The sequence below is a fragment of the Aythya ferina genome (assembly GCF_964211825.1).
Source record: "Aythya ferina genome assembly, chromosome: Z".
Lineage (NCBI taxonomy): Eukaryota > Metazoa > Chordata > Aves > Anseriformes > Anatidae > Aythya > Aythya ferina.
Genome location: NC_140299.1, coordinates 64,265,369 through 64,278,088, shown reverse-complemented (window position 1 = coordinate 64,278,088; position 12,720 = coordinate 64,265,369). Strand labels below are relative to the sequence as shown.

At 35.2% G+C, this 12,720-nt stretch overlaps 1 protein-coding gene across 1 annotated transcript in view; it reads left to right on the top strand.

The window, feature by feature from the left end:
• Positions 1-12,720, top strand: part of PRDM6 (PR/SET domain 6) — a 75,513-nt gene that overhangs the window by 45,788 nt on the left and 17,005 nt on the right. The window contains exons 4-6 of the mRNA XM_084503002.1: positions 4,687-4,814; positions 8,481-8,605; positions 11,903-12,245. Of these exons, the coding sequence (XP_084359128.1) occupies positions 4,687-4,814; positions 8,481-8,605; positions 11,903-12,245 (596 nt within the window). The remainder of the gene's footprint in view (positions 1-4,686; positions 4,815-8,480; positions 8,606-11,902; positions 12,246-12,720) is intronic.

Sequence of the window (12,720 nt, the reverse complement as noted above, 5' to 3'; positions counted from 1 at the left end):
AAACTATTCTAATAGCTAGTTTTAGAATACAAATGTACATACAAAGAAAAAATCCACTTCAGGACCAGTCTTTTCTCTCTCTGCCTGCAAGGAAAATGAGAGGTCAATTAAGTTGTATGCTAATACCTTTTTTATTTGACTAAATGGAAAAATAAAATGCAGGCAGAATTTCAAAAGACACAATCCTTCACCAGGCCATGGAAAGAGAACAAAGGAAAGCAGCAGATACAGAGGAAAGAACTCCAATGAACTGACCATGTTTCCTCTCCCTGTCTCTTCTGTTAAATTGTTTTTAAGTGCTTCACAGCTTGGCTTTCTCTGTGGCTGTGCTATTATACTTAGGCTCCTTTATTCTAAAATTCTGTGGTGTCTATACCAGCAAATGGTACAATAGTCTTTAGCATTGGGATTTTATTTGTCCCATCTGTCCAGCTGAGGCAAGAAGCAATACTGTCTCAGCATTGAATTGAGAGTTCTCAGAAGGTTCATTATTCATTTATCTCTTATACAACTTAAATCTTACATGGTCTTACCTAGACTTAGCATGTTGCCAGTTTGACAGAAGTTCTAGCAAGTGGTGTTTATTTTCTTAGTAATAACTGTTCACAGATTTTAGAGCATCACTTAATGTGAGATGCTGCATGCTTTAGAAAATATATTATTAATGTCATTATGTATTGCTATCATCTTCAGCATTATAAGTTTCAGCATCTACAGCTTCCAACTAATTATCAGTAATCAATCCAATAAGTAATAAATGCAGTCCTTCATAGGAAGGACTTATTCCCTTGGATTTGTATGTGGTTGCTGTTAGAAGAGGAACTTTACTAGTGTTGGTACATTGGCATCCTAACTACTTTTTCGCCATGTAATCCAGTTGGCATGCATATGTAAAGAATAGCAGTGTCAACTTGTAAGAAATATGGTATACTCCATGCACTTCTGTATCTATAGCTTGAATACTGAGTAAACCGGTGTTGGTATGGAGTGGAATAGATATATACATACATATATATAGAGAATATATATATATAAAATATATAAATTATTAAATATATATATATGGAATAGATATATACATACACGTATATAAATATATAAAAGATTTTTGTTGTGCTGGATGCACTTAGGACTTTCTTGGAAAATGATGTTGGTTTTGCTGTATTCTGAAGTCAAAATTAAAACTGTGAAATAATAATATATTTCACATTCTGAGTCTCTAGATATGTAACATATCTGTAACCTAATAATAAGTAGTCAAACACTACTAAAAAGATAATTAATTAGATGTGAATTATTCAGGAGGAACATAAGGAATGTCAAACAAGAAGGTGGGCGCAGTTCTCTTTTATCAAACTCTGGTCTCCATCAGTAGACTGGTGCACTACTCAAAACTCTAACAGACCATAAACTAGGTATCTTAACACTTTGAAACATTTCAAGCAAAAGCAAAAACAAAACTAACAAATAATAAAGAACCCTTAATATTAGACAAAAACAAAAACAAACAAACAAACAAAAAAAAACCACTAACAATTATTTGTGGTCAGAAGAGGGAAAAGGTCCTGTAAGTAGATTAGGTAATGCTTCCAGGTGTAATCAAAGCAGAGAAATGCAGCAACTAATTTTTTTTCCACTGTTCAGATTAATGAGTGTTGTGAGATACATGCATTCTCCACAAGGAGCTGAGGAAACAATATTTTATTTTAACATGATGCTCCTGCAATATATTAAAGTTATGCCAAAGTGGATGGAAGTAGTGATCTAATGAGGAAGTCAAAAATTTTCAGTAAATTCAGTTTACCACAGGATTCTAAAGTTTTTGTTGTTGTTGTATTGTTTTGTTTTAATAGCTACTGTAAGTGTTGAAATATGTATGGATGTGTAATGCAGATACAGGTGAATATGTTTGCTATAATGTCCAAGTTCATGCACTGTGCTACAGGTTTACTTTTTCTCTGTTATAGCAAGACATATTTCACTCCACTCCTTCATGATGGCTTCTTCAGGCTTCTTCATATTGTGTTTGCCAGATTTAGACAAATCTAAAATGACTAAGAACTGGTGCACAATGGTAATATGAGTAATAATAACCACAATAGTTAAGTATTTCCTGATCTGAACCAGGCTTATGCAATTTGACAAACAGATACAATGTAGAATTGCTATTTTCCTTTCAATGTTAGGGTGTCTACAGGTGGGTTTTCATTTTTGTAACAATGGTGATAAGAATGCTGTGGGGTGAATTCTGACACTGCAGCTTTACTTGCAATGTCAGTAATATTGCCCTGAGAAAGGACAGAGCATAGTGTCACTGATGCAAGAGAATTTGCAAGAATAAAGCTTTTAGAAACACCTAGTCCTCCAAGATATTTAGATGAAGACGTTCTCGGCAACGTCTCGGCAACGTAGCATCTTTTGTCACTTCCACTGCAGTTGATTCAAGGTGAAAGAAAGGGTGATTATGACTCCCACCTGTGGAAAGCAGAGTTATTGAATGTTTACTTTGTTATTCCAGTCTTCTTCAGCAGAAATCACTGTTCTGCTATGGAATAATGCAGAGAGTGACAGAAAACTGATCCATAGGCACAAAAAAGAGGATAGAGCAAAATGATCTAGAACCTGCGCTAGATTCATAAGCATTTTTGTAGAGTGGTTCTACCATCCTTGGCACTTCAGGTCAAGGCCTTACAGAGAGAGCTCCAGTTCTGCATGTTCATGACAGGTTTTAATTTTTCATGTCAGGTCATGACTGTCCATATACACAAAGTTGTGATTAGGTCCACATGTATCCAGATACGCTGTCAGTACTGACTGCGTCTGTCTTTGTCTTCTTGTTTCACAGAATTTGGAGATTAGATGGTATCAACTCTTCATTGATGGGAATTGTTTTTGCCTGATGTTAAGCAGTTTATTGTTACATTAGTAAACACCACATAAATGAATAGATAATAAACACTGTGCAAAAACTGTTTGTATAGATATTGCCAAAATTATTGCAGCCAAACACTGTTAGTCATTATTTTTTTCCTTCTTTTCCTTCTTGCAGGCTGATTTCCTGTATAACTTTTCAATTTCCATCACAGGTTTTTATTGCTTGGCATATTCTGTTCATATATTCAGTGTGCATTAGCATGTTTACATGAGAACAGGTTCCTGCTGGTAATCAACAAGCTACCACATTTAAAAAATAAACCAAACCACCAGTATTTGTTCACCTCTGAGAGTTCCTTCTGTTTTGCCTGATTTTATGCCACTACTCAGCATCTTGCTTCTCCAGCCCAGGAGTTTCTGGCATCTTATCACAGTCACTTGGGAGCAAATGATAAAGATCTCTGTAGACATTTGATTTCCCTGTGTCTCATGCCCTAGAGATGAATATACTGCTCCCAAGTACTTCCAATCTCTCTTGGTCAAGAGCAAAAGCAAGGCTGGCTCCTGAATTTGAAACTGCTGTGTGGAGAATTAAAGAACTACATTCTGCTTTCCATGTATGTCTTTGTATGCATTGTATGCACTTTTAATAATTCAGAAATGTTGAACATATTCACATAATTTCTGAGATTATTCTCTTAATACTGAAATCAAAATTCAGGCTTGTTAATTTGCTTTCTCTACAAATATTCAATTAAATATAGTAAATATTTCCCCTTTAATTTGCAGAATTAGTACTTTCAAGGAAACAGATTGAGTTAAGCTCATACAATTTCAAAAGGGAAATTATTTTTTGCTGTAGGATTATTATCTAGGAGCAAAAGAGGACCAAAAGATTAGGTTTGCTTTGGATAATCACCTAATTGTTCAGATGCAACTCTGAAGTTCAACGAAGTAAGTGTGTAACAGGTAAAAAGCATATGAGACCACGTGCTTTTACTAGGAGTAACACTTCCTAGACATCATTTTTAATAAAGTCAGAAGGATGGGTGTATACAAAATACATATCTTTACATGTCTAATACTCCAAAGCAACTATATTCTTTGACTTCAGAGGGAGCAACCAGTGCAGAATAGAGACATAGTACTGCCTTTTTTTAAGAAATTACCCTAACTGACTCTCATGTCCTTAGCAGAAATGTCATATTTAGGAAAACTATGATTCCCTTAGGAATGATTTCTCATTCACTACTTCAAAAAATTATGAGTCTCATGGGAACTTCTAAAGGCATCTTCAAATCTTTTTCCTTCCAGTCTCATTTTTTTTTGTCTTATGAGTCCTACAGCTCTCTAATGTGCCACATGAGGTTGCTGAAGTACATGTTCTTGCTGCAACTGAGATGTGAAGGAAGGGATACTTGTTTAGGGATCACTATTGCCCCTTGCTCAGATGTTGCAGTGATTTCAATGCAGGCTTTACATCCAGATTTTCTTGTTTATCTGGCAGTTCATTATTTAAGGCCAGCCTGTCAAAGTAGGTTAAATATTCTTTGGGAAACATGGTCACATCTTTGAGACACCACAAACATGTTTAATACAAAAAGATTGGCTTGATAAAAGGAACATGATAAACTTGCATCCCCCAAAATAGTTTTCTGCTGTTCTGCTGTAGATTTCTAAGAGCATCAGTATGCAATGACAAATCTCATGGCAATAAATTCCTGGAAAAGGCACAGAGAGACACCAGCACAGCAGTGAAAAAGATTGCCGATGATTTGTTCTAACTACTTGACCTTATGACCTCTTCCCCAGATATATGACCAAGATGGGACACTGCAGCACTTTATTGATGGTGGAGAACCCAGTAAGTCAAGCTGGATGAGGTACATCCGATGTGCAAGGCACTGCGGGGAACAGAACTTAACAGTGGTTCAGTACAGGTGAAGTATGTTTCATTTACTCAATGCAGCAAAAAGAGGTTTTTACTTAAAAATCAGACTGTAACTGTCATCCCTGTCACCTTTGATTGCAAAGACAGTGGTAGAGCTTTTGTGAATGTGCCATTCAGGGCAATAGAAAAGCTACAGAGTGTAGTGAGAAGAGGTTTAACTTTGCTACCCAGAAGTTGAGGCCATTGCAGCAAGCACATCAGGCCGGGCACTCCTGGGTGCCACTTGTGTGCTGATCACACTGCACAAAGCACTCTGCTCGTTTTCAAAAGGTCTGATCAGATGCATGTGTATAAAGCAGTCTTCTGCACTTCCTAAAGGTGTGTGCACTAGGGAAAGGAAAGAGCCCCACTGGAAATGAGGTTTTCTGAAAGAGTCAGTCATGAGCCACGTGTGCACCTATGGCTTATCTGCAGAGTGCACCTGCTAGCCATGATTGTTAGTGCTTGTGCCTCTCAGGCTGCTGGATAGAGAAGGTCAAAAGGCAAAGACAATGTAAAGAAATTATGGTGCATTTTACTTTATACTTGCAAACAGATCCAGAAAACCTAGACAATGCATTACATAAATACATGACCTCAGCTATAAACAAACCTTTTGTCTCAGAATCAGAAGCAACTGCTTGGCCTTATTAAACATGATAGGAAGTACATCAAAGATTGGCCTGTGTTTGCCAGCCACAGTGAGCAATACTGGTTTTGGCTAGTTGTTTTAGAGAGTGGAGTTTCTTTTCTTTTCTTTTTTTTTTTTTTTTTTTTTTTTTTTAGAAGGAATCTTAAACTTATTTAAAGTATCTTTAAAATTAAAAATAAAACATACAAAAGCAAGCTAAAATGAAATATATATAAAGTTTGATTTTCCCATAGGGTTCCAATTTAGCAACGGTAAAATTTTTCAATTGCATTTTCAGCTTTTTTATTCTCTGGCCAGTTGACTAAATAATGCTACACTTAAAAAAATAACAATCCTATTTATACATTACAAATCTTTTATTATACCCTTAAATATCTGATATTTATAGCTAAAATCCTGTCTGATTTTAAATAAATGCAGTGGATAATGAATAAGGATTGCTGTGATGAAAGAGTATTTTTGTAGGTATCTTGTGAAGTATTTCTCGGTGTGGCAGGGTGTGTGCGCATATATACATAAATATATAAAAATGTGTACATATATATAGATGACAAACCTAAATGGAACATGAACATGAGAAAGTCATTACACATCTGTCAATATTAAGTGGATTTTACAACTTTCCTTTCATGATGGAGTTTTTTACTTAGAGTTCCCTCTGTTGATCTGTTTTTGATTACTTCAGATCTTTATAAAATGAACTACAAAAACACAATTTAAAAAACTGGCATCCATCACAAGTGACTGCATCCAAGTGTAAGAAAATAGAAAAGTTGGACACTGAAAAACCGGCCTAATTTTTATTGTACATGGACGTCCTCCTCACAGAAAGTCAGCTGGTTTAAATTCATTCTGTTATGATTTGTAATATCTAAATGGAATTTTCTTCAAAGTGCTCTTGATTGATTGACCCTTAGCTGAACGTTTTGTTTTTATTTTGAGGCTGACAATAATGTTTGTTGGCATGTGTTCTGCTTCAACTGCGTTGGGACGCCATGAAGCTATCTTTATGAGTCATCCAACCACAATACTAAATACATGTCAGCAAAGGAAATATTATCCGAAAAGGGAAAAATCCCTTTGATGTACTTCAGCATGCAGAGATTTCTGCGAGTTTTGGAAGCTCTGCACGCTTGTAAGGAACGGTGTACGCTTACACTTTTTTTTCCCGGCCTACTCCAAGCCTCACAGACCACCCATTGCTCAAAAACAGTTCTGCTCTTTCAGCGGCGAAGTGTGTCATTTGGTTTTAGCACATTCATTTGCTGGGCTGCTGTGTTTATGTTAAGGGAAGCCAAACTGAGAGATGAAATGTTACAAGGGTGAAGTACAAAGTAGACTCAATTTTTCTCAAGTTAGGAGATACTGGTAATTTATAGCATGGCTCTGATTTTCATTTTTATGTAACAGTGGAAAGAATTAATGAAATGTGCAGTGCTGGGAAGAAAGAGAGAGAAGAAGAGAAGAGGAGGAGGGAAGGAGAGTGAGACACAAAGGGGAGAGTTTTTGTCAGATATTCATAGAACAGTAGGAAAACCATTCTGCTTAGCTAGCAGTGCCCTCCTGAGACAGGGTGGCAGTAAGTGAGGAAAATAACAAGATAAATGAAATTTTTGCAGCTGCTAGTAAAATATTGAGAATCTGCACTTTTTTATTGATCTTTATGATCCTGTTGCCAAGAGCCACTTTGCGGTGACAAAATATGTTGACAAGTGCATATCTCACTGCCATGAAAAATGTGGTAAAGGATTCTCCTTATGTCTGCAGTGTTATACAAGGAACAAATTGCATTGCTACAGCCAATTCTTTATAGAAAGTCTAAATTTAAGGCCTACCAACCCTAAACACTTTTATCTTGAACTTCAGGCTAACGATTGTAGCAATTCTTCACTGAGAAAACTGGTTGAAGCTTAACATTATTTTATTTATTTATTTACTTATTTGGTATATAGATGTTTTTCTGCCTTACATAAGCTGTTATAAAAAATAGTCATTTCTTGGGACTTTGACGGTACCATTTTGGTAGGTAATCCTTCAGATGGAGTAGATTGTTCTTCTTGTATATATTGAATTTCTATCCATCTCACATAAGGGTATTTTACTGTTCCGTGTGAAGCGTAAGGGAAAAGGCACTACAAACTATAAACATTTTTATTTTATCTTGTGCCTGAATCTAATCTTACACAGTTTTTGTCCCTATGTAAAACTGTTAATGGTAGAAGTATCACTCTGAAGCTATTTACACCAGTGCATGATCAGGATAAGGCTGTAGCTTTTATACTACAGACTTTAGGATTTTTCATTTTTGGTCTAGGATTATCCACAGTCTTCCCACAGAGTGATGTGATAATGTTTAAGGTAACACTAGTTTATACTTACTCAAGGATCATCAATGTTATCCTCATGTTTCGTACAGAGGAAGAATTCTGTGGTTGTGTGTTCAGATTGACTCCATTTTTTGCATTTTCCTAAACCAAAGTCTATTTTACTCAATAATCCGAGATCTCTCTTTTTGGTGGCATACTTCTCTAATGAAAGGACACATCATACGATAAAAAACCTCTGGATAAAAGCACTCATTCAAATTAAAAGAACCGTCATGTATTTACTCCTACAATTTATTAACTTCAGCTTAGAGAGTAAATGCAAATCTGTTTCAATCGGTTACCCCACTGAACTGTGTACATTGTACAAAATGAACAAGGTGTTGCATTTCTAAAATAATTTTCAAAGGGACATTGTAAGAAAATATCAGTCTTCTCATAAAATCCTAACATTAGTGTAAAGTTGGTATTTAAAACACATTAGTTACAAATTAGTTAAGAGCAATTTGTTAGCTGCACTACAGAAACCTGCCAAAGTCCTTTACTGAGGATAAATTCAGTTTTAAAATATTCAGTAAGATATTAATTTAGTTATGTGCAGAAATGGTTCCAAAACCATGGATTTCTATTGTAACGCTGTGCATGATAAGAGGAGTGCTCTATTCCTAAATTCAGCATTTTTTCTTTTTCTCTTGATTAGGTCAAATATATTCTACCGGGCTTGTATAGATATCCCACGGGGTACAGAGCTATTGGTGTGGTACAATGACAGCTACACATCTTTCTTTGGAATCCCTCTCCAGTGCATTGCACAAGATGAAAATTGTAAGTTCCTTCTGTATTTCTTCCAGCACAAGCCAGAATTCCTGTTTCATATCTAATCAGTTATATTCCTAGGATATTTTAAGACATATTAAATGAAAGTGGCTATATAATAAGTGGCTATATAGTAAGCTTGATGTATACTAAATAAAACTCCGAAGCTGACACACTTAAGCTACCAACATCACAATATAATTACATAATTAAACTGAGGTGTCTGAAAGTGTGCAGGTCCAAGCAGATTTCCCATTACAGCAGCCCCATTTAACTTAGTAGTGTGTGGAATCACTATTCCTTATAAGTGGCTCACTATTAGTAGTATATTCTTAACTGATTTAAGGATAGCTTGGCTTCCTAACCGGTTTTTAACTGATTTAAGAAGAGCTGATTTAATTCTTAACTGATTTAAGAAGAGCTTTATTCTCTCCATTTGTTACAAGACCTATCACAAGAGACTGGGTAGCCAAAAGAGTAATGTACTGTAGGTCCATCAGGCCTCTGTTAGCGACTGTTCATTCTGTTGCCCGAGTACCTTGAGAAATGCTTTGTCTGTGTGACTGTAGAGATGAGTTTCTTATAGTTAAAAGATAAAATTGAGCTCATCTCAATATAAGTTGAGCAGAAATAGCCTGAAATGACAATGAACTTCCATTCCATCCTGACCATCCCCATTTTCATTCATACTTGTACCCCTTCTCAATATTTTATTTTACTAGGAATCATCACAAGATTAAGCATGAAACTTATAACACAGGACCCAATTTTTATTGCAATCAAGTGCTGGATACCTTTGTCTATAATGGGATTAGGTGATCCAAGCACACCTTTCAATTTCACTATTTTCATGTGGAACTTAATTAGAAGTTGCATCAAAGACTTTTTTTTTTTTTTTTTTTTTTTTTTTTTTTTTTTTTCTGTTTTGACAGCTATGTATGTCTACATGGTGGAAGAAACCAATAATGGATGCTTGACTGACTTTGGTCTAAAGTGACCCTGTGGTTGCTCATGTATAATCAATTATATATAGGATACATTTTTTCCATTAGGCATTTGGATACTTAAACAGCTATTGTAAGAACTCTCATCTTGTAGCAACTTAAGTAGTGAACCATGGGGCAATAAAACAGTAAGATAGCAGGGATTAAACTGTCAAAAATAAACATCCTTTTTCATCTTGAGTTTTCAAATCTGTTGGGCTTGAGAAGAGTTTAAAAGAAATTAAATTACTAGCAGTAATGTTTGCTGATTAAACTCATGCTCTGCAGTGTACAACGTAGAAATACTATTTTTTCTGTCATGAGCCAAAGCTTTACAAAACTTTTGTTTGAAAAGCACAGCATTATGGTTAAATTTATAAATATTGTGACTTGTTATTTTTCTGTGAGAAAAGTTTGATTTTTTTCTGCAGAGAGAAACTGACATGAGTACATGAAATTCATCTCTGGGCTTGGAGCCAGTTACAGGCTGCTATAAGACTTAAGTACTACTTAAACCCATAAGCATATCTACTGCACAGAAGTATTTTGACTCAGTGGAAAATTTGATCTTATTGCTTCCATGGACTTCTATGAATAAAATTAAAAGAAAAAAAAATAAGGGGAAGAAGTTAAAAAAAAAAGAAAGGGATCTTTTTCTTATGCGAGGTTGCTGTGGGAAAATGAAAGTTACCTCTTGTTCTGAACATTTTTAGAGACATGAAAGATGTCCAGATTATATGTCTGGAAACTTGTAACAGACAGACCCAAGGATATAACTCTGCTTAGAAATCAGGTACTCAGATACTCCAAAGAAAAATACAGTAGAAGGGACCTCAACTTAAGTATATAAATTAGCATATTATATTAGGAACATTGTGATTAAGAAAATAAAGTAAAACATAACTTTTTGAAGTAATTGGTATAATATAATGTATTACCATAATGTTAGTTTTTATTACACTTTTATTATATATTAAATGATGTTAGATTATTCCAGTTCATAAATGAAATTTAATTCTCATATTTGCTCTTAGAAATCTATTATAATGACTTACCTAAGCAAAAGTGCAGTTTCCAATCACGTGTTTAAATAGGTAATTTTTATACACATACACAAGTATAAATGCTTTGTGACAGTAACTAAACGTGAACATGTGGAGACATAGACACATGCATACATATAATTTAAAAGTCTCTATTAAAATGTTATGTCGTGAGGTCGAGCATGACAAAATTAGAAAACATGAGAATGCACTGGTTGCAGGTGGCTTAAGTTATGCTTAGTTTTTTTTTTGTTTGTTTGTTTTTTTTTTGTTTTTTTTTGCATTGTGGTTTAATCTCCCATTATCTGACTCAATTTTTTCCATACGACCCTTGCTTCATTCACTGCATGATCTAGATGGTATGGTAGTCAAGGGATGAGGCAGCTGTTCAACTTTCTTCTGTATGTTGGAATTCCTGCCTTCCTTATCATATGATATCCAAATTTAATACTGAACTGCTTCTTTGTGAGAACAGTTTATTGCAACTGTTGCTGAAATAAGTACCTCATAAGCTGTAGCTTGTTCCTATTTTGTAGGTGGGAAACCAATGCACAAAGATATCTCTGCCTATACTTTGCATTGTCTCATGGTAATCTGACTGCTATTAGCATTAATCATACAGGTCATGGTGAAGTCACCGGCTTTATATTATGTAGGTTGTTTGACTATTTGTGAGATGTAATAATACTCTTAGTGTCTGAATATTTAAAGGATAAGGAAACTATTGCTGCAGGAGATATGTAAACCCTGTTGTATCTCAAGAAGTGTCTGAACAGAGATTTTTTTCTTCATGCTTTCAAAATTCATGCTTGTCTGTGATATAGCAATTGCACATGCTGACTGCAGCATGAAGAGTCAGGGTATCACAAGTACAGCAGTGCTTTCTTTCACATGACAATCTCATTGTATAATAAATGTATATCACAGTCAGGTTTCTCTGAGTCCTGTCAGTCTCAGATACCTCTTTGTATGAATTTTCATTCTAGTGTTACAGAATCAGCATCATCCATTCAGATCACTGTCTTGTTCAAGCCGTTTAAAAAAATAAATAAATAAATTGTTAAAACAGAAGTGTATAATTCTAGTGTGAATAAAATGGAGAATGGGTTGTTTTTTTGTTTGTTTGATTGTGGTTTTTTTTTTTTGTTTGTTTGTTTGGTTGGGTGTTTTTTTTTATTATTTTTTTGTTTTTGTTTTTGTTTTTCTGGTGTCTCCCAAGATTGTATTAGTTCTAAAAAGGCATAAAAAGGATCTTATTTACTTTTCTTGTTTTCTCTCAGTGAATGTCCCTTCGACTGTAATGGAGGCCATGTCCAGACAAGACACCCTACAGCCATTTAATAAAAGTAGCAAACTATCCCCTGCCACTCCACAGCGATCCGTAGTATTTCCACAGACTCCGTGTAGCAGAAATTTTTCTCTCCTGGATAAGTCTGGGTCCATCGAGTCAGGATTTAACCAGATCAGTGTCAAAAACCAACGAGTTCTTGCAAGCCCAACTTCAACAAGCCAACTAAATTCTGAGTTCAGTGACTGGCATCTTTGGAAATGTGGGCAATGCTTTAAGACTTTCACCCAGCGGATCCTCTTACAGATGCATGTGTGTACGCAGAACCCTGACAGGTAAAACCCAGGCTCTCTTTATTTCTGTATCTACTGATAGCCAGATCCACTGCTTTATTCTTTTATCAAGCTGTTATCATTTCCAAAACCAAACCATTATTAGGAGGAGCCTGTACAACATAATTCATCTGCTGCTCTGTGAAGTAAGCTGATAAAAACCATTGGTTGACTTCACTATTTGTAAAAACATTTGGTGCCTAAATGTATAGATAAAAGGAAATAGCTAAGGATATAATCTTGTTTTCAGAATGGTTTGGTACATCTGTTGGAAGCAACAAAATAGAAGGAAAATTTATGAATATCATAGAAGGAAAAATGAGGTCAAGGTAATTAAAAGTCTCTCTGTCTTCTAAAGATAATCTAACTTGCTGCTCAGTGGCTGTCACAGTCATTTCAGGGTTCACCTATAGTGTGCAATGTGTATGAACTTAATTAAGTACTAAGAGGTAATGAATTGGAATTTTTTGCTTAGTAC